Genomic DNA, 27220 nt, shown 5'->3' with positions numbered 1-27220 from the left:
AGCAACAGGCAAGTCTCAGCAGAGAGCATTTGGGGAGTGAATCATCAGGTCAGGTTTCCTATTAATAAACCTGAAAGAGGGAGGAGAAAGGAAAAGTCTGTTTGTTACACTGAAACTTTCAGTACGTGTAAACCACTCAGCCCTCCAGTGTGGTGAGAGGCATGAGCTCAGCACCTGCTATAACAGTGGAGTTTGGTATCTGTGTGTGTCTTCATCTTCTATGCCAAAGCTGACAGTACCAGTGAGTACTAATGGTAAACAACTGCACGCTACATTGGCAGTGTCTTTAATTTAAATTGCTTTTTGATTTCTGCCTTTCCTTTCCTTCTTTCTTTCTTAGTCTCTCCCATGCATGTTTTTTTTTGTCCTCTTCTCCCTTTTTTATATAAAAAAATATTTTCTCCTTGTTAATTTTCTGCTGTTTCCTTTTGTCCCCTTTTCCTTATTACCTTCTCTGTTCCTTTTCTCTTTTCCTCTCCGGTTTGTTCTCTTTCTCACTTTTTCCTTTGCACCTCGTTTTCCTACCCCCATTCTTCTCTTTTCTAATCTTTCCTCATCTTTTTTCCTCTCCTATTTCTTTATCGCCTTTTTTTTCTTTGTTTATCTTTTTTAATCTTTCTAGCTCTCACTCTGTCTTATTTGACATTAAAATTGCTGTGATTTTGTAATAACGTAGTGCTTGTTGGAAATTAGTAAGAAAGAAATAATCCTCAAAAAAAGTCTCGCTTATAAGAGTAAAGACAGATGTGCTCCTTATTTTGTGTGTCTGATTTCTGACACCTCATATAAATAGATCTCCTATTTATTATCTGGTATAAATTTTCTGTACTTTTCAATATACAGGATGCCGGTGGTTTTAATTGTTGTGCTCTGGGAATGTTTTGAGGTGCAGTCAGTGATGATGCTGTAGGACCTGACATTGAGTCTGCTCCAAAGGATGAGGAGACGTCAGGGCCACTTGTTTTGAATATTGTTTGTGTCTCAGGAATCGGTGGGAAAATTTTAGGCTTCCCCATTTGGAAAGGCAAGCAGGTTCCGCTGCTGCCGCACGCTGTTCCAGATTTAGCTCAACAACGCAGACAACAGCTCCTTCCTCTTCCTCTGGTTGTTTGTGTCACTTTCTGAAGCAGCTTTTCCACAGGCTACTGGAAGCCCGGCCGTGACCTGAAGTGCACTTGGAATGGGAGAGCCATGCGGAAGGTTTCCTGTGATACAGACTGCAACATTTTCAAATGTGGGCTGGGAGGAGAGGGAGAGGAGGCAGAATGGTAGAAGCAGGAAACGGACGTGTACTTATTTTATATTTGAAGTATTGTTTCTTTCACCCACCCACCCACTGACCCATCCTCTCCCAACCACCTCCCCACAGAAAAACCTCCATATTATCTATTGTTTCAATTGTTCTAGACTAGATTCCATATCTGAGTCTACCAAACATGCAAGTTAGACTGCTTGGTCGATTACTCAAGCACTTTGAGCAATTTGCTGCATGGTAAAAGTGCCTCAGTCTGCTCTATTAGTCACACACTCTGTCTCTAAAGGAAACCACAGAATGTGGACAATCAAGATTTTCAAAGATTTTCTTCTTCTCTAGGCACCCAGGGAAAAGCCATTTGGATTCTAGTGTCTGAAGCCTGAAGGGAGAGCAGAGGGCTGGAGAGGAGAGAGGCCGCGGAATGAAAATGGATGTGGAGGTCGAGGATATGACCCAGTGGACTGAGTCCGAATTTGAAGAAAATTGTACGTACATTGTGAACGACCAGTCATGGGACCCCGGTGCCGACACTCGCCTTGTGCACGCACAGGCAACTCTGCCCCGGAATCTGAAGTTCAAGTACTCACGCGATTCAAATGAGGTGAGTTATGTCTCTGTCCAGATCCTCTGTAGCAGCGATAGATCCAGGGGAAAAGGGGGTGTGAAACTTTGCTGAGCTTATTGTTATAAATATAAATAATGATAACCCTTAAAATTAATTGAGCACCTATAACATTGATGTCTCAAAGTACTTTATAGCTAATTGCTGTCAAGCTTAGTGAGTATTTATAGACAAATTCACATTTTTAATGCAGGCACCCACACCAAGCCCTTTATTCAACTCTGAACATCAGCCTAGCTAAGGAATAGAGAGAGGGAAAAGATAGTCTCTCCGACTTCGCTAACTCAGAAAATGCTGCAGATGAATGGTTCTTTCTTTCTTTCTTTCTTTCTTTCTTTCTTTCTTGAATGAATGAATGAATGAATGAATGAATGAACTGGACCAAATACCCTGTATTTAAATGTGATGTAAATCTGAGTGGAGGATACTGAACACACTTTAACTCAGAACAGATTTGATACGTATTGTTTAAAGATGCCACCAGCTTCCTCGCTTTCAATTTGACAATAGTGTAAAGTGACACACTTCTAATAGCTTTCTATGTTAACGTGGTCCAATTTATTTTGTTAAAAAGAAGTTGTGCACTCCAGGAGTCTGTGGGTGGCCAGTGAGTGCTTTGTCTCATTAATCTGGCAGGCAGCGAGAGTTATATATAGTGTATCTACATCATAACTGAGAGCTTATAAACGCTTCAGCAATACATTGGCTACAAAGTACAAGGAAAACCAATAAAACAAGAGTGACAAATGCAGAAAATAATGTATGTTGGAAAGGAAGTCCCAAGACTATGAGTGACTTCAATTTTGCTTTAAATATTTGATCTAAAAAGCTTCTTAATTTGTATAAGAGTAGGTGAAGTGTTTTTTGTTGAGCAAATGTGTATGTGTTTTTGTTGTCCATGGATATGTGTGCTTTTGTTGAGTGTGTGTATTTAAAGGCACCCGAGTAATGCAGGCATGAACCTTAATGACTAGTATTAATGGTACTTTTCCTCGTTGGTCACAGAGGCTGAATAACATCCTATTCCCACAGTTTAGAAGCGGCTGTGCTGCTCTTTCAGCACTCACAGGAAGTGTAGAGACAGAGGAGATAGATGACACTGTGGTCATTTATCAGAGAGAGCGGCAGGTCAGAGCTGCAAGGTCGTCTTTGACCAGTTTCTTTATCAGTTTCACAAATTTGCACTCTGCAGTCGAGATCGCTCCTGAAGTGAGTGAATGTCTGTCTGTGGGTATGACTGAAACTCTATGACTTCTTCATTAGACTGTAGAAGCGTAGCATGCAGGCTTGTTCCCAACATCGTCCAGCTGATTTTCACAATTTTACTCCTCAGCTGTTTTAGGTTTACTCACTATTAGTTCCGTTTTTTTTTAATTCTCTCTTCCTCTTCCCCCACCCCACCCACAAGGTTTTGTTCGTGAACACAGATGATCCCTAGCTGTGCTCACCTGACATCCACACACATTTTCTGGGGGAGTGGGGGGCACTAAAAGCAGTAAGGAGTGGAAGTCCTGGTAGAATCCTGTACCTTCCCCCTTTTCCCTGCCGAGATGTAGGATGTTGAGATACACAGTAGTACATTCCTATTATTGTACTTCTGAAATGCATTTCCATTATATGTACACAATGATCGCAGAGCCTAGTGATGCACAGCAAGATGGGAGCTGTACATTTTGGCACATGATCAGCATCAATTCATGAGTAGTGAACACCATCGATTTGCAGAGTTCAAAACATTAGGGTTTTCTGCCTGATTCAACTAAATGTGGTATCCTTTAGCAAACGTCAGACTATCTGCTTGATGACTAACTTTAGACGGGACTGTCTCTTCAAATGGAGTGTTTACCCATTGCGATCAGCTAACTGGTACTGGGGATTTTTCCCATCTGTTTGACTCAGCACCACATTGTGTCTTCATTGACTAATTCATGGAGGAAGACAGAGATTTAATTTCTTGCATTGTTTCTGATCCTATTAATGAGCAAGCATTATAGCAAAGGGTCTGGGTATTAGTGACTCTGGGACCTCTCGCTCGCTGGCTGGCACTTGTAGCTGAATTGGCTATGTACCTCTCTGCCCAGGCAGCAGCATGGCAAAGATGGCAATGTTATGTGCAATGTGAAGTGAGTATCAGTGACCTGATGGCAGGCTCCAGAATTATTCTACCCCCCTACTCACATTGTCTGAAAACATGGTATTACACAAGTAGGAAGAATACTTGAGGCAAATCTTTATTGCGATACACAATGCAAATTTATATTTATGTACTGCCTGCGTTTCACATCTGGAGGACATGAAAGTTTCACTCCAGGTGTGAAGCTGGATTTTCTTCAGAGCACACTCCACACCAGGTTCAGTCTAGAAGTTTAAGTTGCAGCTGTTTCAAAACTACAGAAATAAGAAAAATGAAGAGGAATTCTCAGGGTTAAATTTGACCACTTGCCACTATTGAGCTTTGTTTAAGGTAGGGAGCTGGCATTTACTGTGATTCAGTGACAGTGGCTTAACATAGACATTAAATAAATTGTATATATATATATGTGGTTTCCTTGAAAATATTTGTCACTATCTCACAGTTATTTATGTTTAATTTATGAATAGAAAAGCATGTTCTTTCCCTTTGACTGTCGCAATAAAAGAATGCTTTGAAGAAAGTTCCCTCATGGAGTGAGTGGACCATGTAAGTTGCAGCTGTCCTAAGACTCTTGTTCATTTATTACTATAAAGACACTTTTGACTATGGAATTTCCCGTCAGGCCCAAAAGAAAATAGGTGTGCAGTTTGCATGTTGGGTTTGATAAGCAGTTTTTAGGGGGAAACAGATAAAATTGTAATAGAGGGACATCTTTGTATGTCATGGGCATTCAATGTCCCGTGTTTCATTAGAGGCAAACTGGCCTCAGAACTCTATGTGGAATTCTCCTTGTGTAAATTCACGTACAGAGACAATGAGGTGGAGTTTGCAGCATTATGTGAGTTAACTAACATAAAGAACTGGTTATGAAACACCATATACTTCACTCCCAACAAACTGTGGGTGGTGACCCCATTCACAATGTCACCGAGAGAAAGAGAGACTCTTCAAAGAATGCCTGCCTGCTGGCTTCTAGCTAGCGTATTCGATGCTGGGTAATCAAAGAGATGACTGTAACATTGGTAAGTGTATGGCTATTGCCCTCTGTGACAATTTGGTAAACGCTCTTTGGCTTTAACATTTTCCCATTGTGTTCCTTTTTGTGGAAGAGAGATAGTGGAGGAGCTTACTTATGTGCAACACTGGTCTTTCTGGTGGCAAACTCAGACAGTGTGCAACAATCGTTTCTTTAAACCATCGAGACCTGTTTTTCCTGGATTTTCATTTATGTTATGACTACAAACTGACTTTTCTATCAAGAATAGGGGAATTTCTCCTCCTCCTCTTCTTCCTCCTCCTCCCCCCACGCCACCACTACCACTGCCAAAGGGTGGGTGGAGATGGCGTTGTTAAAAAAATAAGAAGAAAGCAAAGCATTGAGGTTTCAGATCTCTGAATAGCATAGTGTAATTAAACATTGCAGACTCTTTAAAGGGCTGTTTTAAAGGCAAACACACCTAACTATCATGACATGCATGCTGTAATCACCACTGCTTTTCAGACATTTAATTAATAACTTGCAGTTGTTTCCTATGTAAATACTTAAAGTAAATTGAGTTAATGAAGACTGTGCTTGACTGTTTTTTGTCTGGGAGACAGACATAGGCAGGATGTCTTCACTGACCTAGCCCGCTGACAAAGATAGATGCTCCTCAGTGCTAGAAGGGTCAACGCTGCCATAAACTATCGAGAGCAATGGCTTCTGAGGGGGATATCAAGCATGAAAGTGTTGAAGCTTTCTACCTGTTATCCACCATGTGTTTATACTTGCCAGACATCAGCCCTGCCCTCCTGTGTGATTCATTAGGGTGGTGGTCAGTTACAGTGGCTTTTCGGATCACTGTTAGGACAGATTAATGCAGAGCTGAAAGCTTTGTGCACTTGATTTTAAACAGCCACCTTTTAGCGTAGCACATGTATTGCTGGGTGATTGGGCCAATGTTTAGAATAGGATGGAGGATGAATGTTCTTCCCAAGTGACTAGGTATAGGGAAAGAGACCATTTATAGCAATGTGCTTTAAGTCTACTTTGTATGCACCTTCAGTGGTGAATCATGGCCATGCCGGTGAATTTGTTTTGGTAGAAACTAGCCATTTTGATTAGACTAGTTGCCAAATGCACCAAGTAGTGTGGTGCTCAGCTATCCAAAGGAGTCAAAAATGGGTCCCAGGATACAAGTGGGTCAAACAAAAACCATGGGAAAATTTTATTAGGAAATTAGAAATTAGAAAGTAATTGAAATAAATCAATATAAAGGATATAGAGAGAGAGGAAATTGGGATTATAATAATGATAATCCTTGCATTTGATATAGCTCTTTACCACGTCTGCAAGACATCTCAAAGCGTTTCACAGAATGTACGGTAAAGTGAATTGACTGTAGGGTGAAACGCAGCAGCCAATTGCTCACAGCAGTGTCCCACAAACAATCATGGAATGAATGACCAATTTTTTTTTAAGGAATTATTACCCCCGGAAAAGCGATCTGCCAATCAACTAACACCCGGGTTCCTACTTATTGCTAGGTAAACAGAGGAGTATGGAGTAAGGAAACTTGTCCAACATTTCATCGTGCCCGGGGATCGAATCCAGGTCTCTCGCTTGCGAGGCGAATGCTCTAACCACTGAGCTACAGGACTCCCAAGTACTATAGTAATTATAGCACAAGAGGAGGCCAGCCATTCGGCCCATCACTGGTTGATCTAGGGTCGATTAGCCGAATGGCCTTGGGTGCTGTGCTGCTCCATTAAATGGTTTAACCCACGCAGAATGAGAGGATATTAGAGATGACTTCAACCAAAGTTATATTTACCTGTTTTCTAAAAAAAAACAGGATTGTTTCTCTGGGTTTAAAATGGGAAATTCCATTATTGAACTTTGGTGGAAAGATTGTTATTTTTGGTCATCAAAGTAGGTCAGATCCTAATGCCTCGTGGGTCAACAAGGGGAAGTATCAGCCCGGGTTCTCGCTGGTGGCTGCTACTGGAAAGAGTGAGTGGTGGACACTCACACGGACCATGTGAGGACATTTGGCACCTTGTCCCCAGCCCTGGTGAAAATACTATTTGTCACTTATTGAGGGCACAGTGAAGTGGCAGAGGACTAACTGCTCCCCTAGACCTGTACAGTGTGGTGAGGTTGCAGTGAGCTGACAGCTTGTACAGTACAGCGAGCCACTGACTTCAGGTAGTAGGCCTTTGACAAGAGCTCTCTCTAAATTTGTGATTGTCCCTTTAATAACCCGTCAAATGAGTTGGTTTCAGGTTCTGTTCTCGAGGTGATTTTTAGAATTGCTCTTTCTCATAACTATCTCTTGTGCATACAGGTGTGAGGACTGTAAACAAATGAGTATACTCAGAAGTAAAAACAGCTATTGTGAAATGCGTTTTGACAACACTTATTAGTGGCGACAGAACAAAAATAACTCTGTGTACTTGGGCTCCTGGCACCACTGATCTGTGAAAAGAAAAGGTTAACTTAAGCGTTTTGTGCGGTTTAAGCCAGCCTCATTGGCATAGGGATGTTGCTGCATCATGATGCACAGATGTATGAGTGAAAACCCACAACATGGAAGTAAAACTTCAACTAGCTGGCTATTTACAGAAGTGTTTCACTGTAAGAAAAGGCCTGAGAGCTGTCAGATTTTTTATTTTTGAAACGAAAGTGCAAAATTATTTGAAAATTCGGAGAGGGATTAGAAAAGCAAGTGGGAGAAATGCAGGTGTGTCCTGCACATGAGAACACAATACTATACTGAGTGACCTTAAGCAAAAAAAAACTTACCTTTGGCACTTGGAAGTCAGCAAGACCCAAATGTGAAACCCAGGCCCAAAACTGGCACACCAAATATAGGTGTGTATGTGTGTGCGTGTGTCTAAAATGTTCCTTCAGTTTCTGAGAGGTGGTGGATTACACTAACTACCGCAGCAGTTTAGTGCCTGGATAAATAATTGGCTTCCCGACTTGACTCATGAATGGGATATGCAGCGAGTGCAATAGGGAATCAAACGCCTCTTCTTCCTAAGTATAGGTACTAATCCAGGAATTGTCTAGGAATTTCTTTTGTATGTTTCCTTTTGGTTTGCGTGCACACACTCTGTCTGGGTATCCTGAATGCCTTGCTCTCCAAAATCACGTTTTAAACAAATTGCACGAACATCAACCCCAGTGCTGTGATTCGGCAGCGACAGCTGTTCAGTGCTGAGTGTCTGACTAGACAATTCCTATTCTGCACTGACATTTGCACTCACAACTTTGTGCACACACCGGCCAAACCTGCTGGGTTTCACGTGGGAGCCAGTTAGAAGCTGCTGATGGAAGAAGCTTCCGTTCTATAATGCTTGAGTAACGGTCTTGAATGACCATTTCAGGAATATGGGGGCGAGTGAGGAGGGGGGGGGTGCAAATTGTAGGTTGGCAGATGCTATCTATTAACTGTTGATGGGCTGGAAAGTTGTATTGACTCTGGGTGACAGTGTCTCCAGGATGACGCAATGTGTTGCTGCTGTGGCATTTGATGACTGTGAAAAGCTGGCATTTGGCAGCAATTGAAAATCCTACAGAGCACAATAATGCCGTTTAGATTTACAGCTGACTCACTTACTCGCTGTGAGGAAGTGTGGCTGTGGACTGCATGATAAATATGTGCGATGATTTGAATATTATCTTATCTACATTGAGATAATTAGCCTGATGAGAAGTTCTAAAGAAATAAACTGCTCCTATAGTCATAATGCAGTCAGTCATTAGACCGGTCCTGGATCAGAGCTGTCCTATCATGGATCATTTTGGGAACTTATTTAGGGAACAAATTTTGCAAGTGTCACATTGCATCAGGTGCTTGCATGATTTGGCGGTGTTGCTCCCCCTTCATATCTGGCTATAGTGTACGTTTATGCAGCGTGAACTCTGAATACAGAGCCTCACACCTTCTGGCACTGTCTCCTCAGGTACTGGGAGTTCTGAGCATTGAGTACATACCGAAAGGAACTCGATTCGGACCACTCATCGGTGAAATCTACACCAACGACACTGTGCCGAAGAACACAAACGAAAATACTTTTGGAGGGTAAGTTTGGGGAGGGGGAGGAAAGGGAAGAGAAAACAAATTCTGTTGGTGCAACGGCTAATTCACTAAATGAATACTGCTGAAAAAGTTTGTCACTTCCTGTTTTACATCAGCAGTGGCGAAGTTCCTGTGTCACACCATATATGTAGCAAAGTGGGAGTGTAAATTAGCTGAGTAACTGTCTGTGCCACAGTGAGTGGGGAATCTCGAGGGAGGGCCTCTTGTTCGTAATGAATTGATCTCGGCTATTCTTGGCCCTGTATGTCAGAACATAACGCTTTTCATGGAATAGGAAACGGTTTAGTTCTGCTCGGAGGCAAATTAAATTTGCATTTTGACTGGGGACTAATTAGAAACAGTTGATGCAAAATCCTGGGTTTTATTTCCTCCTCTTTAACCACCAGTGACTTGGCAAAGGTCAATGAGGAAGGAAAGTGCATTTTAGTTCAGGGTTCGAGACATAGGTCTAAAAGCAGTATTTTAGAGCCCGTTTTTACCCTGGTCATGACTTGCCTCTGACCGCAGAGCAATGATCCAGGGCAGGAAACGAGCGGTGATGGATTCAGCAAGAGCAGTGCTCCTCACAGACTCAGCTGGGGCATGAATATCGTTTGTTACAGACTCTTGACTTGCAAACGTGATTTAAGCTAACACCCTTCCTTTCACCCCCACTCCGTGCGTTACATATACAATACCTTTCAGGCAAACCCTATCCAGACCACTATTGGTAACAACAACTTGCACTTATATAGCGCCCTTCACACAAGGCAGTGTCCCAGAGCGCTTGATTGGCAGGCTGGCTATTAGCCATTTTGCCCAAAATTCCCTCCTGGAGTCCTTCTGACTAGTTCTCCTCCCTTCTTTCAAATCAAGTCGCAAAACCTTCCGGTCGTGTTTTCGGTCATCTTTCCCAATGCCCTTGACTCCCACCCTCAGCTCAGGTGCCCATCCACATTTTGGGACATCCTCCTGGAGTGAAAGGAGCTGTATAAATGTAAATTGTCATAATGCATTGACGTACTGATGTACTTGGGAGGGTGTTTTGCATACATGATGCTAGTTTTTACTAAGGGTTTATCAATGTGTTTGACATTAATTGAAGTCAGAGTGTGGTGGGGGTTGCAGAGAAAGAGAAGAGAGAGAAAGGGAGAGGCTCTAGATTGGCTTAAGCTTCACAGCTCCACAATATGTGATTGCTATGTGTAAGAGACATCAAAAACATCATGTGGAGGACACTCATTCATAGCCACCTCGACCATTGATGAAGTACTGTGGTATCCCCTTAATGAACTAATTTTAAAATCATTAAATTGTTGCAGTCTTCCATTCAGACTAGAGGCCCAAAATTCCACCTAGTCTTAACCTGCGAGACCATTTTGTCCTAAAATTTAAGATGGTGCAGGATTGTGGAAAATTCTGAAATTCATTTTTAATTTGGAAGTAGGCTCTTCGGTAGTTCTTAGAGGAACCGATTTCCAAATTAGAACTGAAATTAAGAATTTCCACAATTCTGTGTATTCTTAAATTTTAAGTTTTTTTCCAGCTGACATTAGATGGAATACGGCCTCTGTTTCCTATATTTAGTCATTTAGGACTTACATCTGGCCTGGATTCTCAAACTGCAATACTATACTGCGGTGTAGGCTGATCAGAGTTGCAAAATATTTTACTAATTACCAGAAAAACTACAACATGATGATGTGAATGCTGCTTTTTTTCTTCTTCCTGTGTACATTATGGCATGGAAATATGATTTGAATTTGGGTCTTGCTGATGTCATGGGAGCTTGTGTTTTCAGTTAGGTTGTACAGTAAATGAGAATGTGGAAAATCATTGGAAGGCTTATCAAGATTTCAAATACACACACACAATGTCTTGTAATGGAAGTGACAGTCATCAATTCCTGGAAGTTTTTCAAGAGAGAAAAAGAATAATATTTCACACTAAACAAAACCTGAAAACCTCTCTGGCCACATATCACCTCTTCTACTGTTCCATTTCTCATATCAAACTCACCACAAAACTTTGGACCACAATATTCTCAAGAAGCCAAATGTATTTTTTTCCTCTTTGATTTTTACAGGAAGTGTGTATTTTGAGTGAGTGAATGAGTATGTGCTTGATTGCATGTAGCTGTGTGGTGTGCATGTATGCGAGAGAGTCTACTTAGTTTGAAAACAATATTTTTCTGCCACCGAATATTTCTGTTGCTGCTTTGGAAAAGCTGTTAGAGGCCCTACAGCAAAGCAACAGGTAATTGGTGCCTTGCAACAGAAGCCGAGCATGTCATTGAGCAAAGATCTTTTTGATCTGGCTTCAAACAGCTGTACACCCTCACTAACGGCAGGTGATCCCTGCACAAGTCCCTCCCAGCTGCTTCAGAATTCCAGGTAATTTTATCAACAGCGGCTCAGCACTGAAGACAGGAAGCTTTGCATAGCTGTGGCCCTGGGGTGGGGGTGGTAAGAAAATGCGACTTCTGGAGGCCAAAGATTCAATTTGAATAGCCTTGTAAGGTTTGACGTCAAGGCCAGGGTGACTCAACACATTGTCTGTGCCTATAAGTGCAATCAGAACTGCAGCAGATTAGTGCTTGCTGGTTGCTCTGACTGTGGGGGTAAGAAGTTCTGCGCTGCAGGACAAGGATATATATAGATTAGATAGATATAAAACCTCCAAGAATTTCGCCAGAGCAAACGCACATAGCAGGTAACTGTTAAAATGATCTTTAATACGGTTAAATTACAAACCCACATTTGTGACTTTTGCCCATTAAAATTGTTTTTTATATATTATATACTCATTTGCATTTGTTTCACTCTTTGCTTTTTACCTCTTTAAAGGATACATACTGAGTTTTGTTTGCTTTTCACATTATTGTAGGTGTACTCAGATGGCGAGTTCCACCATTTCATTGATGGGTTTAACGAAAACAAAAGTAACTGGATGCGATTTGTGAACCCAGCCCATTCGAAGCAGGAGCAATGTCTGGCTGCTTGTCAGAACGGAATGAACATCTACTTCTACACCGTGAAGCCCATCCCCGCTAACAGCGAGTTGCTGGTTTGGTACAGCAGCGAGTTTGCCCGAAGACTCTGCTACCCACCTTCAGGTGATCTTATGATGATTAAGCTGAGTAAGTGTGTCAAAAGCTGAGGTGATCTGAGTCCGAACCAAAAAAACAAATGACTGAAAATATCAGAGACTTTAGTTTGAGGCATTCCAAAAAAAATTTCATTCCTTATTCAAAGAGTTATAAAAGTGTGTGAAATCCATTGAAAAGAGACAGAGATACAACAACAACAAATTGTATTTATATAGTGCCTTTCACATCAAGAGACATCCCAAGGTGCAGGACCACAAGAGTTTGCACCTGAACAGTGGGGTTGGAATCAAGAGGGATGAAGGATAAGGGGGGGTTGGAAGTGGGAGGATGACCGAAGGCACGGTCAAAGAGCAAGATCTTGAAGGAGGCAAGGGAGGGAGCGAGACAGAGGTTTTCAGGAATGGAGTTCCAGAGGGTGGGGGCAGAAAGACTGAAGACTCAACCTCCGATGGTGGAGAGGGGAGGGCAAAGGACATGGAGTAGGCCAGGGCCTGCTGAGTGGAGGGAGCGGACAGGTTGGTATGGTACTAATAGGTCACAGAGGTACAGAGGAGCAAGACCGTGGAGGGCTTTAAAAGAGAGGGTGAGTATCTTAAACTCACTTAAACTCTGTGGGATGGGGAGTCCATGAAGCTGGGTGAGGATGGAGGTAATTAGCTTATGGAATGGAACTTGATGAGTGAGAGGACATGAGCTGCAGAGCTCTGAATAATCTTGGTAGGAATTCAACATGTAAAGCCCAAGGCTTTACAGTAAAGCTTGAGTGAGGTTTTAACAGTGCATCTTAAGTAAGGAATGCAATGTGTTTAGGAATAGTTTTATACATCTGTATATGTGTTTGGTTGCAGCCATGCCTTCAGCCACTATGCCCCGAGGCTCTGGAATTCCCTTCCTCACTTCCTTCGCCTCGCCCCCTCTCTTCCTACTTTCAGGTCCCTTCTAAAGACCTTTCTTTTTGACCACGCCTTTGGTCACCTTCCTCCCCCTCCCCCTGGCCTTGCCCCGGGATTCGTTACTGTGAAGCGCTCTGAGACGCCGTCCGCCGCGGAGGGCGCTATATAAATCCAAGTTGTTGTTGTTTGCAGTTTCAAGTTTTGGGGGTTCGTTCCCCTCCACCCACCATACATTGCTCATATGGCTGTTTGTACAACTGTAGACAGAGTGTGTCAATAGCCTAGTTGACTGAATAATAATAATAATAATAATCCTTGCATTTGATATAGCGCTTTTCACGTCGGGAGGACGTCCCAAAGCGCTTCACAGAATAGACTGTAAAGTGAATTGACTATATTTGTGGGCGAACGCGGCAGCCAATTGCGCACAGCAATGTCCCACAAACAGTCCTGGATTGAAAGTGACCAATTTATTATTGTTTTTTTTTTTGGAGGGTTTATTATTAGGCGTGTGGAGTAAGGAAACTTGCCCAAGGTTTCGCCCTGCCTGGAACTGAACTCAGGTCTCTCACTTGCAAAGCGAGTGCTCTAACCACTGAGCTACAGGACTCCACAAGGAGACCATCGCAACTGAGACTCATCTTGTCTTCACTCAAAGTTCATTACCACATTAGAAAGAAGTTTCTCCCAGTGTCCTGGCCAGCAAGCCACCTGATAAAACCCGTGATTATTTCATGACTGTGTGCAGGACATTGCTGTGCCCAAAATAGCCTGCTGTGTTCACCTACAAAATACAGTCAGCACACTTCTGTAAATCCCGTGAAGCACTTTGAGACATCCTAGGAACGTAGGAACATTCACATCCTCCCCATGTGAACGGCGCTTTATCAACAGAAGGATTTTTACATCTCCAGCAGAAAGGTTACTGGTTATCTCATCCAGAGCTGGAGACCTGGGTGATTTTTCACCCCTTTCCTAGCCCAGGGCGATGCTCAAAATGTAACACAATGTAATGCACTAATTTCTGCACCTGTAGGGAGAAGCCATCTAATAATTACTCTAGGAAGGTTATATTCCCAGAACTAATAATTCAGTATCGCTGTGTTAAATTGATTGGTACTGGTACGTTTAGAAAGTTATTTATTTATTGTGGCTTTAAAAAGTAGAAAGATAGGAACTGTGCCATAATTGTTCTCATAAGGCCTCAGTGTGGGCAGTATCGGACTCTGCCTCTCTTTCTCACCTCATCCCCCAATTTTGTTGTGGTCGAACAGCTGGCATGTGCTAGCTGCAGTAACCCTATGAGATAATCCCAGGGGATCTGGCCAACATCCCACCACTGTGGGGCTCATCTTCTTGTGGCCTCTGTGCTCTACATGGATTTTTAAAAAAAGTCTTAACATTGAAATTAACTTTCAAGAAAGAGGAAAATGAACAAGGTTTACATGGGGAGGGATGGATGGGCAGTGCTCCTATCCATACTACCCCCACCCACCCACTCCCCCGAAGAAAAGTAGTGCCCAATTAATTCTTCTCCCCCCACCCCCCACAACAAGACTGACTTTAAATGTCTTTGCTCCACACAGAGTGCCTCAGCCTACCTCGAAGTGGGGAACCACGGGAAAAGTGGCAGCCCAACCGTTCAGAAGGCCAAACAAATGGTAAGGAAGGAGCACAAATGACTGCGCTTAAATAATATATTAAAGCAAAACATTGAATGTGCAGTGATTATATTAAACAAATCAAAGTGACCTTAGGATAAGACTTTATTTTAAAAAATGTATCTTGGGTATTTCTTTAATCTACAATGTGCGAGGGATTTGGATAACTTAATATGTACTGCCTCTTCTACTGAGTTTACTTTTAATGGAGGCCTGGTCTGTTGCCTTATAATAATATTCACATTATCTTAAGTATGTGACACCTCCATTCTCATTACTCTAAACCTTTTTGATGAATTCCTCTTTAATTTACCCGTCTGGCCAACATAGATATTAATCTCTAGGCTCCTTTACATTTACAAATATACGCCACTGTCATTTTTCTAAGCGTTGAAACTCTTTATTCACAGAATCTTTCATATCTCCCATCTCTATATGGCTCTAAAGAGTAATTATAATTTGTAGATTATCTGCCCTATGCTTAACAAGAGGGCAGTGGCTTTTTGATTTTGTAGCTGTCGGCATTTTATTATAGAGTGGCTTTTTTTTGCTTCCATAAATATTGTGATTAAGAGCCAGGCCCAATGACAGATTGCTCAGTGAGGGCTGTGAGGATTTCTCTGTGCTCAGTCACTTAACAACCAAGATGTTTAAGATAATGCCTTTGGAAGCTGGGATAATGTTAAGCACTCGTCAGACTCCTGTTTCTATGGTCAAGGGATGATAATCACCCTGGAAAAGAATGTTGGTTCATATTGTCTGACATGGGCGAATTCACTACACAAATGATTCTCAACCTGGTGAGATTTTACTCTGTAAATCCACTTTTTGGTGGTTTCTGCATCCACGCCAAACCCCTAACAATGGGAATTGGCGGTTACAAACTAACTAACTTGCTGTTGGCTGGTTTTGGTGTTTGCTGACTAATGCTTGCTGGCAGGTGGCAATCTCTCCAGCTGGACTGGAAATGTATTGACCAATTTCTGGAATTGAATGGTTGAGATTTGCTGACAAGTTGACAATGCCCAATACTTGACCAGTCATGCTTCATAGTGGTTACAAAATGACAGTTTGAATAACGACCGTCCGGTTAGTTCCAACGATTCAACTCATTTACACAATCTGTTGCAAACATAGCTTCGCATTTTAAACCCACCCCCCCTTGAACAGTTTTGATCCAGTTGGCAAAGTGCATTGGCTTCACATCAGAAGAGCAATGAAACTTATTTCCTTTCTCCTGGGCCAAAAATACCAAACAGGCCTGCAAAATGGGAATAGAGCTTCAGCAAACTGGAGTGTGGTAACATCTGTCTGTCGATACTACAGTATCTTCAAGGGTGAACCAGTGGTTAACTCCTGGTAACAGGATCATTGCAGCTGCATTTCCTAGTTTTTTTTATTGCTGTTTTATTCTGTACTTGTTTGTCGAATGGGCTACTTTGGTTTTGAGTGTAGGTGGCCTTTTATTTCATCTGTTCCTCTGAACAGAACACAGAATCAGTCACAAACCGCTGCATTCTTTATTTTAGTATCAAATGTGATACAACAGATTCGGTGTGATTTGTACAGAGAACCAGAGGCATTCCCCGCCTACAGCAACTGCGCTGTTTAGACCTGGTTGTGGCTTTTGTAACAGCAGGTCAACCCTTCACATACTACGCTTTCCCCTGCATTCAAATCATAAGCAAAGCCTCTGCCTCCTCCTATGTGCTCGAATGAGACCAGCCAAGCTTCTTAATAACAGAAATTGTGAGAGGGGATGAGTAGCCACGAGAGGAGAATGTCAAAGAAATCCCACGTTGGGGTCAAAGCAGCATTTAATAAAAGGGGGATTTTAAGAGGTGACTCCGACTGATAGAAAAGTGAGGAGGAGGAGGAAGGTGTAAAACTGATCATTGCTCAGTGGGCCTGAAATTCCACCTAGTCTTAGCTTGGCAGACCATCTTGTCTTGAACTTAAAGACAGAATTGTGTGGAAATTTAACTTTTAATATAAATTTGGAACCTGTTTTCTTTTTAAGAACTGTGGAAAACCAGCATTCAAATTAACGCTGAATTTAAGGATATTTCACAATTCTGTGTGATCTTGAATCTTAACACAGAATGGTCTGACAAGCTAAGACCAGGTGGAATTTCAAATCTTGCATATCCCCAACCTGTTCAGTCTCCAAATCCCTCATGGCCTTTGTCTTAAATCAATTTTTAAAATGTAAGATTGTGCAGAATTTTGGAAACGTCTTAATTTAAAACTTTTTTTAAATGCATTTAGTTTGGACAATTATTTTTCTAATTTTTCTCCCCACTGGCACTAGGCTCTGTGCTCCTGGCCTACACCCTCTCTGGTTTTGTTTCAGTTCCTCTGGTGCTGATTGCCCTCTGCTACCTTGTCCAAGTGACCATCGTTTGTGTATGAGCACAGTTCAGTTCACTCAACTGTAGAGATCATAAGACAAACATACACACACATGTGCAACCCGTAGAGGGAAGAGGAGCAGGAACCCTGGATGATTTTCTCAGCATTCGTCCAGGAAAGATTAGGATAAATTAAGCCTCCCATGCAGCCCAGGCTGATACCAGCAAACTCAGCACAAGCCGGGATTTGAACCAGTAATAGCTTCTGGTCTAAAAGCTGCAGACCTACAACAACAACTTGTATTTATATAGCACCCTTCTATCCACTACACCAGCAGCACTGCCACCTGAAAGCTAGATTTAAGGTTTGTGCAAAACCAGCTTTCCCATTAATACTGAATTTCAGAATTTTCCAAAACTGCACGATACTGCAATTTATTACTGCAACTTGTGGCAAACACTAGTCAGAATTTAGGCTTCTGACTGCCTAAGGTAGTAGGTTGATCTGACGCTCCCAACATGTATTTTGATTATCAAAGTCAAACGGGTTTTCATATTTTCAAAGAAAAAAACAATGTATTGAAAGGAAGAGCGGATTAATATTTTCACCAGCGTGATCTGTTTGTAATTAAAAGCAACCCACTGCACTTTAAGAATAAAGAGTCATTCAAAGTGCTGCATGTCAACTATGGTAATTCAGATTAATAGGTCGGTAAGATGGCAAGCAGCATGCTGTGGTACTGCCTCACATGCCCCCAAGCAATGCTAATTGTCACCTCTTCCTCAACCTTCAGCGTGGCCACTGAGGGGTTCACTGGTTGCTTTTATTTCCTTGGTACTTTTACTGTGAAATAATTCACCAGTGACTACTTGAACTTCCTGCCTGCCAAGTTCCAGTTGAGAGATTGATATCTCCCTGATAACCTCATATTTATTTTCATCTCGTGGCCCAAGGAAGCCAAATCCTGCTATCAGCCTTTGCTATCAGCACCTTGCCTACAACATCCACTCACTCTTGTTTGTTTAACCGTGCCAATGCACAAAACCCTTGATGACTATAGCTCAGCAGCTCTGAGCCCTGAAATCCAAGCAAACTCAGTCTTGGCTTCTAAAGAGCACTTTGTTTGACAGCTCCAGGATGTCAGGTTAAATGGCAGTCAGGACAGGTCACACGCCTTTTACTGTGGTGACTGTGACAGCCTCGATATTGACGTCCTCCTGACGTGAAAGGCGCTATACAAATGTAATCTTCTTGTTGTTATTGATGTAAGTAAAACACAAGGACTGTAAAGAACGGATTCACGTTCACACATTTTTTTAAAAAAATCAGAAACCTGGGTCCCTGCTTTACAGTTGTCATTTATCTCAGAAATAAATTTCTTGAGTATACCTTGGTGAGGTGGACCTGGTCAAACAGTTAGTGAAGAACCATGAGGTGTACATTTGCTGTGCCTATAGACTCTTCCTGTAGTGTTGAGACCTCCTTGTAGAGTGCGCAGCCTCAAGCTACTCTCAAGGAGGCCGAATACACTTTGTGGTCTGGGTGTCTGACCAGAGAAGTTCATAGTTGAAGCTCTTCGGAGAGTGGCATCTCCTCAATATAGTTGTTATGGGTGACTTGTTTCCCCTTGTATTGCTCGATTGCTACTCTGGCACAACGTTTTTAACAAATAGTTTTTCTTGTGGACTTGCAGAGAGTTGGTCAAGTAGCGTTGACTGTAAAGATTGAGTCTAGTGGTTTCGGACACCAGATAATCAAGCTTACAGAGACCAACTCAGTTTATTATCAGCACGGCAAAGGTACAGAAAAGCCCTAGTTATCTAATCTGGACAACACCAACTTTTATACCACGCCCCTCACACAGGGTAGCATCCCAGAACACTTATCTAGATCCATCCTCCTTGCGTTCAGCCTCTTTGGAGTAGCCTGAGGTTGTGCACTCTACACAAAGAGGTCTTAACGCTGCAGGATGAGTCTCCTGTTCGGCTCCCGTCAGGGCCTCTGCACCTCAGACACTGGCAGCATCAGCATTCACGGATACACACTCCACCTCACCAAGCCAGTCAGGAACCTAGGCATCTTGTTTGACCTTCAACTGTCCTTTCTCCCTCACACCCATGCCATGACCCGCGCTGCCTTCCCCACCTCCGCAACATCAACCGACTCCGCCACTTCCGCACCCCTCAGTTCGCCAAAACCCTCATACCTGCTTTCATTACATCCAGGCTCGACTATGCCAACCCCCTGCTTGTCGGCCTTCCCAACTCCTCCCTCCATAGGCTGCAGATCATCCAGAACTCTGCAGCCCGTGTCCTCCCCCACACCAGGCTCCGTGACCCCACCACCCTCGCCCGGCTCCACTGGTCCCTCACAGGAGAGAATTCAAAATCCTCGTCCTCACTTTCAAGGCTCTCCATGGCCTTGCTCCCTCCTACCTCTCTGACCTGCTGACCCCCTATCAACCTGTCCACTCCCTCCGCTCAGCAGGCGGTTGGGCCCTCAGCCTCTCTGCCCCCACCCTCAGAGTTACAGTGACTTTAGTGCACTATCTTTTTAAGCATTTTCCATAAAAACAGCAGTGATTCTGTGCTATATTTATGCCCAGCTGGTTTACTGCGTTCGTAACTTGGCTTTCTTTCAATCATGGCTGCAAGGCCACCTCGTTATCACACACAGACACCGTTTCTTTGTCTTATTTCTCACATAGCACAGACCATCTGTTTGCACATCCCTTGTCCTTCCAATAAAGAGCATTTATTAAAGACATGAGCAAGAACATTAGATAAGGAAAATACAGTATCTAGCAAGGTTATAAGAGTACAATTATCAACACAATTCCCCTTAAACGTACATCAGTACACCTGTTCAGTAATTTTCATTATAGGCAAAATCTATAGCAGTACAACAGCAATCCCCTAACAGAGTTTCATCAGCCTACAATGATTTAGTTGCTTCTTTGGAATAGGAGAGAAATAAGACATCACACTCCAAAGGGTAAGGGAAGATGAACATGTCTTCTAAACAGCATACTGGGGTTCTTCATGATTTAATTTATTTTAATCTAATTTGGCCAATATTTTTGATTCAAAAGTACTGTCTCACAACCAGTGAAAATCATCTATCAGAATTTAGCGTATTTTCAGAGACCTTCATAATTAATCTTTCGTAAAGCATACACCAAAAACTATATTAATGTATGGTGCAATTTATTCCGATAAAAGCAAAAATGAACCTAAACTTGGGTGTGTGTGTGTATTTTTAAATAAACTAGACAGAATTTGTTTTATCACTAAATAAAAAAAAATACCCTGTAGTGAATTTGAAGCCTAAATGGTAAGCTCAGGTCTCGGATGTCGGTTCCCGACTTATTGAGCTTGGCAGGTTCAGCGTTATTTGATCCCTCTGATTAAGTTGCTGCCTTGCAATCCCTCCCAGGTATCGGTTACCTCTATGTAATGGCAGCAAGGCCTGCACTAACAATACAATAGTCTCTTTTGTATTTTACTTGTGGAAAGTGGCTCGGCCAGAAAGTGAGCTGGTATTTGTGGTTTGGCATAGGTTTACCTGTCATGTTGTATTGCCACTGCGCTAATCTGTGTACACGGTTATCACATGTGAGTGCTGCATTCTGAGGCAAATGGCACAGTGAAAGTTTATGTATTGTGCAATGTTGGTAAAGAGCGCGACCACTTCCTCATAATGCAAAATTTGCTGAGTCAGAGTGCAGCCTGGCTCCCAATTCCTGTAATAAACTCACAGCGCTGTTCTCTCTGAAATGAAACTGAGAAGGAAATGCTTTGCAATGGTGTTCTTAAGTGACTCATTTCCTGATGGTATTTTGTTTGTTCCTCCTCCTCCTCCCTTCTAAACAGAACAAAATTGTAAGGAAACGCACTATGGGACCGACCTGGTTGAAGTGAAGGGAGCTGAGAGCAGGAACGTGGTTCGCAGCTTTGATAAGAAGCAAATGAAGGAAAGGAATTCAGTGCAAACAATTCAATCCCAAATGGCACCCAGAAAGGAAATTGAGGAGCTCAGAAAAAGACACAGCCCAGAACGGACCTTCCTTCCCCGTGTTGTGTACCCGCTCAGATCTCACAATCCAGATGACTACTTGAAAACCAATCCTTACAGGACCGGGAGCTACAGTTACAACAAGCAGTTACATTCCCCCATACAGTCCTCATTTACCCCCAACCTGTCAGTTAGAAGCAGCCCAGAGCAAAGCTTGAAAAGCTCAACGCCGTACAGCAGTCCCGAGACTCATGTTTCTCCTCCAACTCCTTCATCTCAGGAACATAAAGAAGGCTTCCCTTACTTAAGTGGACCCTACAACAGAGAAGGATTGGGGTGCCTCCCAGCCTATCCCTCTCCCAGCCAGCTATCTCCAGCTCTCTTACAATCCTATGGTTCAGTTAATGCCCAGTACTCCAGGTTCTTCTTACCTCATTACTCGGTCAGCAATGGCTTCAGTGCTCTCAGTGGTATAAACGGCATGAACAACTTCAATCTCTTTCCCAGGATGTATCCGATTTACAGCAGCCTCCTGGGAAACGGCAGCATCTCCCAGCCCATATTCAGTCAGATGGTCCTGCCCAGCAAGTTGCCCCTGGAGAGAGGCCCTAGTCTGCTGTTCCCCGAGCAGCCAAGGGACTTTCGCATTCCAGCATCCAACAGTGCCTTCTCCATCATAGGCTCTGCGGCCAGTTTGAAGGACAGGACTTCCAGCCCCACCAACGGGTCGTCTCCGACTGCAGGCACAGCTGCATTATATTCTGAACATTTAATGCAACCCAAACCTACCTCAGCAGGGCTGGTCAACAGCATTGAAGAAGCTGGTAACCTCAGCAAGCCAAAGAGAAATCTCACCGGTTACAAGACACTTCCTTACCCCTTAAAGAAACAGAATGGGAAGATCAAGTATGAGTGCAACATCTGCTTCAAGACCTTTGGACAATTGTCAAACCTCAAGGTAAATTTTAGTTTTCCCCACAGGGTCATTTTCCTTTTTGGTCAGAACAGTGTCTGATGTGCGCTCAAATGCATCACTATCCTTAAAACTATCCAAATTAAACTACTTAGAGTTCAAATTGTATGGAAATGTCCCCTCTGTTTGGAATTGACTGTGTGCACTTTTTTTTCACCCCCCACCCGAGGGATGCACCCTGCTCATCTAATCCCAGAACAATTAGCAGGAGGACCCCAGAGCGTGTTTTGGGTACTGCTGGAGTTCAACCAGCTAGACCGTGCAGCTTGCCATTGCAAACGTTAGATGATGATAATTGCCCTGAATTATTATTCAAACTTCAAGACCTCCCTCACCCCTTGTGCTGGGTTTAATTAATTTCAGAAGGGAAAAGTATGGGATTGTAATCGGTCTCAGAAATGTAATTGGTCCCACTGCTTTGGATCGGAGGAGGAATAAAATCAGCCAGGGGTCCTTCGCTCCTGATTACAACTAGAAGCCCTACTGGGAAATGCACATGTGTGATGTCTTAAGGATTGCACACGTGTATATTTTTTTCACTCCCCACCCCACCCATAACTCGCTGAATGCTTTAAAAAAAAAGCAATCTTCTCATTATGAAAACTTGTTGGGAAACCTTTGAATGATGAGGTTATATTAAGACTCCATTGTCTGGGCTCATGTGGTAAGAGAGACCACAGTGAGGTTACAGGTGGAATGCTTGGGTCTGTGAAATCTAGAGTAGAGGTCAACGAGAGAAGTGAAGAGAATTGGAAAGGGATGGGGAGTAACTTCCAAAGATTCATTTTGAAGCTTTAGTAAGGAATAAAACATAAATTTCTGAGTAGAGAAAGCTATGGAAAGTGAGTTATGTAAATTCACATTGTAGCTATTACACACATTTGATATTGTATTTCATAAGTTAAATTGATGACTGCATTATTTTCTACACTGGAAGGCTTTATGGTAATCTATGAAATCTCATAATAAAATTAGTGTTGTATCTAAACTGAGCTCTAACAGGCTCAAAATTCCACTAAGTCTTAACTTGTAAAATTTAAGATTATTTGGAATTGTGAAAAATTCAGTCTTAATTCAGAAGCCTGTTCTTTTTAACAACTGCGGAAAAATAGCTTCCTAGTTAAGACTGATTGAATAGTTTTCACACAATTCTGTGCGATCTTAAATTTTAAAAACAGTTCAATCTAAGACTAGTGGAATTTGTTTCATGTGTTTGTGTTGTAAAAACTATTAATCTTCTCATAGGTTCACCTGAGGGTACACAGTGGAGAAAGACCCTTCAAGTGTCAAACCTGCAATAAAGGCTTTACACAGCTCGCACACCTACAGAAGCACTTTCTGGTTCATACTGGGGAAAAGCCACATGAATGTCAGGTAAGCCAAAGTCTATACGAACACTTCAATGGGGGAGCGCTGTGATTTCGGAGGTGCCGTCCTCCAGACAAGATGTTAAACTGAGGTCTCAACTACCTGTTCAGGTAGATGCGAATGATTCTGTGGCACTACTTGAAAAGAGAGGGGAGTTTCTCCTGGTGTACTGGACAACAATCTCCCAAATAAAATTGATCATTTACTTCATGGCTATATGCAAATTGGCAGCCATATTCACCTACAAAGTACACAGATTTACACAGTAAATCCTGTGAAGCACATTATAACCAATGGAAGAATTATCATATTATTAATTTTAATTTTTTTTGACCTGAGCACACACAAACTAAGTTTTTTTTAATTTAAATAACACATCTGAATAACTTAAGGTCTAAAATATAACTTCTTTGTGTGTAATACATTGTTACATATTCCTCTCCAACATGGACAAAAATGATTACAATAAATTAAATTTAATACCGCACATAATTCTGGAAAATTGATAGATTTAATTTGGAAGCCGGATCTGTTTTAAGAACTGCTGAAAACTGGCTTTCAAATGAAGGCCTGAATTTTAAGAATTTTCCATATCTATATATATATCTACAACAATAAAGTTTCATGTCAGAATGGTCTTACCAGCTAAAAGCAGGTGGGCTGAGCTCTTTAATAAGCAATTCGGTAAAAGCAGTGCTAAATTGTTACATGGGAACTTCTCATGATTTATTTTAAGCTACCTATGGTTTATTGCAAGCTAATAGTGTGAGAAAGGGGGATGTCTTACACGCTTGTGGCCTGCTATAAAAGGTGAAGCTTTACAAATGCCTTTCAAAGTGCAATAACATTTGTTCCAGTTTCTGGTAATGCGATCCACAAGTCTGTCAGAGCATCAGAGGTCTCCCACTCAATGGTTGCTGCACTCTTGTTCTTAGTAATTTGACTGTGATTCACCCACAAAAGGTCGTTCCATAGTGTTAGATACAGGCCTTGATAGATTACAGGTGAATTAACTCGAGGCCTCCTTTCAGTATAGAATTGAATCACTGAACCCAATGTTCAGTGCTGATCTACTTTGTGACATGTTTGCCAGAGGAGTGATCAGGCAATAGTAGACACCTAGTAATACTGAGATGCAGTCTTACCCAAACACTTGCCTTCTTCAAATAAGGCATATTAGGTATGATAGCAGTGGTGACCTTTCAGAATCTAACTGTATTGCTGAGAAACTGCTCTTCTAAGTAAAACTGAAATACTACAGCAGCCTTGTTAGTCCAGCTGAAACTGTGACTAAAGTGGTTGGAATATCCCCCTTCTCTCCTCCTCCCCAGCACCATAAGCACCATTGGTGATTTAGGCTTCACTGATCTTGTAGGTAAGCAAGTTTGCCAACACAAAATAAAGTCATATTTGATAATTCCACAACAACGCAAATACATTTAAGTGCTCCAAGACGCTACCCCATGTGAAGGGCACTACATAAATGCAAGCTGTTGTTGACAATAATGACCCTAAAACCTTGTTACAGTTCAGTGTATAAAATTCAATACTTTTTTTAAAATCTCATAAAACTATCAAATATTCTTGCAGTAAAATGAATACAATACTAGTCTCCTAATAACTCTTCTTTTCCTCTGAGCAGGTTTGCCACAAAAGGTTCAGCAGCACAAGCAATCTAAAGACCCACCTACGGCTGCACTCAGGAGAAAAGCCTTATCAGTGTAAGCTCTGCCCAGCTAAATTCACGCAGTTTGTCCACCTCAAGCTCCACAAGCGCCTGCATACCAGGGAGCGCCCTCACAAGTGCCTCCAGTGCCACAAGACCTACATTCATCTTTGCAGCCTGAAGGTGCACCTTAAGGGAAACTGCCCGATTGCCCCGAGCGCTGGCAAGTCCCTGGAAGATTTGCACCACTTCAATGAGGAAATCAATAAGTTCGACATCAGTGACAGTGCGGACAAGCTGGATGATATGGAGCACGGCAGTGATGTGGAGTCGGTGGTCGAGAAGCAGATCTTTACCATGCTAAGGAGAGAGGCGGAAGAATCCAGCTTAAAAAACACTTTTCAAAGGAACCTGGGGAGTGGTCTACTCTCTTCCGGGTGCAATCTGTACGAAAACGTGGAAGCTTCAGTCCTTAAAATGCCTCGCGGTAGTCCTCTACCTCTCATACCTATAAAAGTCAAGCAAGAAGCAATTGAACCTATTGACCCTTGAGATGAGGTGTGATGTGTTTATGACTTCAGCAGCCAGGGTGCCTGTAGCATTCGAATGTACATAGGATTTCTGCAGTGCTAGATAAGCCTGGCCTACATAATGAGAGCTTCCCTTCGCTGGGCACCTCTTCATTCGACTCAGGGCATCTCCGAAACATTTGACAGGACTTTATAACAAGCCTTGACAAAGACAATCATTTAAACATAATTATTTTTCCAAGAATAATACTCAATAATTTATTATGCAATTTAGATTGTTAAAGCAATATTCAGACATAATGTTTACAATGACCCAATCTGTCATTGTAATCAAATATCAAAATGTTTTATTTTTATCTTCTCTGTTGCCATTCTTTGTAGATACTTAAAACTGTCTTTTTTTAGTAAGTTAATATTGGGGGGAGGAGGGAGGGAGGAAGAGAAGGGAACAACTTAATGAAATTAGAAATGTTTTTGTAAAGTACTATTGCGATATGGTGGTGTTTTGCCAAAGCGGGAAGTTTTTAATCGTTGGATCGTTTATCCTATTGTAGTCTTTCTTTCTCTCTTTCTTTCTCATTCTCTTTTTATCATCCTCTTTTTCTTTCTCTCTTTTCTTTCTATGTTGAGACCATCATATTTTCAGTATTGTGTTATTTACTGAATTGCGGATGAGGTGGGAAGAAGATTGTAAAGCTGAACAACAGTTACCTCATTGCTTGTCCAGTGGCGCAGGGACGTTATGAATGATTGTTTTGCTGCTTCACAGTAGGATCCGATTAGAAATAAACACCATTCAGGAATTCTGCTGGCTTGTGCTTCAAGAATATGTCATGGATATGTAGCAGCAATTGATTTTATTTAATAATAAAAGAGTAAAGAAAACAACCTGCTAAGTTGTGAACTACAGAGTAAAACAAAGACGGACTTGTAATCGACTTTTTTAAGTAACATTTGGACCATCGGATGCTCTGTTAAAGCCGGAAACAGTGCAGAGAGGTTGATTTAATAGGAAGTTAGACTTGTTTCTGATCGGTTTAATGCAAACCAAAGCATCACTACTCTTATCACTGAACACACTTTATTTCTTTGCTCTGTAATGTTTCTGTGTTGCTGTTTTTAACCCTGCGTCGGCTACATGAACTTAGTGGCACCCCCGTCCAAACTGGACTCTGCTTGCAGACTCCGTTCCAGTGAATGTAGCTGAAGCCAGTCTGGAAACTTTGCCGATGGTTGGATCTTTCCATTCTATTTTTCATTAATTTAAATTTCCTCTTTGACCAAAGCAACCAGGCATTTTGCAGCATCCGGACTTTTGCTTTTCAATCATTAGGAAACCTGCATCTTTTGTTTACATACTGGTTTACATTGTTATTTATGTGCAACATGTCCAAAAAATGTAAATTAAAATATAAATGTCCACTGAAATGATCTTACTGCTATGCTTTAAATTTTATTTGTATGTATGAATTACATTGAAAAATGAATTATTCACTACTGCACCAACCAGGAAAGTGCTTTCACTATGGAGCCAGAAGCTTTGAGCAGTAAAATGATTGAGAGAGAGAAGAAAAAAG

At 42.0% G+C, this 27220-nt stretch overlaps 2 protein-coding genes across 2 annotated transcripts in view; one reads left to right on the top strand and one right to left on the bottom strand.

Moving 5' to 3' along the window:
- Positions 1-27220, bottom strand: part of LOC103182206 (ATG5 autophagy related 5 homolog (S. cerevisiae)) — a 166017-nt gene that overhangs the window by 35068 nt on the left and 103729 nt on the right. The window lies entirely within an intron of this gene.
- prdm1a (PR domain containing 1a, with ZNF domain) lies at positions 1235-27220 on the top strand. Its single transcript, XM_042332875.1, is given in 9 exon segments — positions 1235-1289; positions 1595-1856; positions 8962-9061; positions 9064-9080; positions 11964-12192; positions 14666-14740; positions 20965-22064; positions 23325-23453; positions 25090-27220. Coding segments are annotated over 8 exon segments (2406 nt in total). The 5' UTR covers positions 1235-1289; positions 1595-1676; the 3' UTR covers positions 25666-27220.

This window comes from Callorhinchus milii, unplaced genomic scaffold (assembly GCF_018977255.1).
Source record: "Callorhinchus milii isolate IMCB2004 unplaced genomic scaffold, IMCB_Cmil_1.0 Scaffold3, whole genome shotgun sequence".
In the NCBI taxonomy this organism is placed as follows: Eukaryota; Metazoa; Chordata; class Chondrichthyes; order Chimaeriformes; family Callorhinchidae; genus Callorhinchus; species Callorhinchus milii.
Note: the sequence above shows the minus strand (reverse complement) of the source record. Positions and strands in the feature narration are given on the sequence as shown.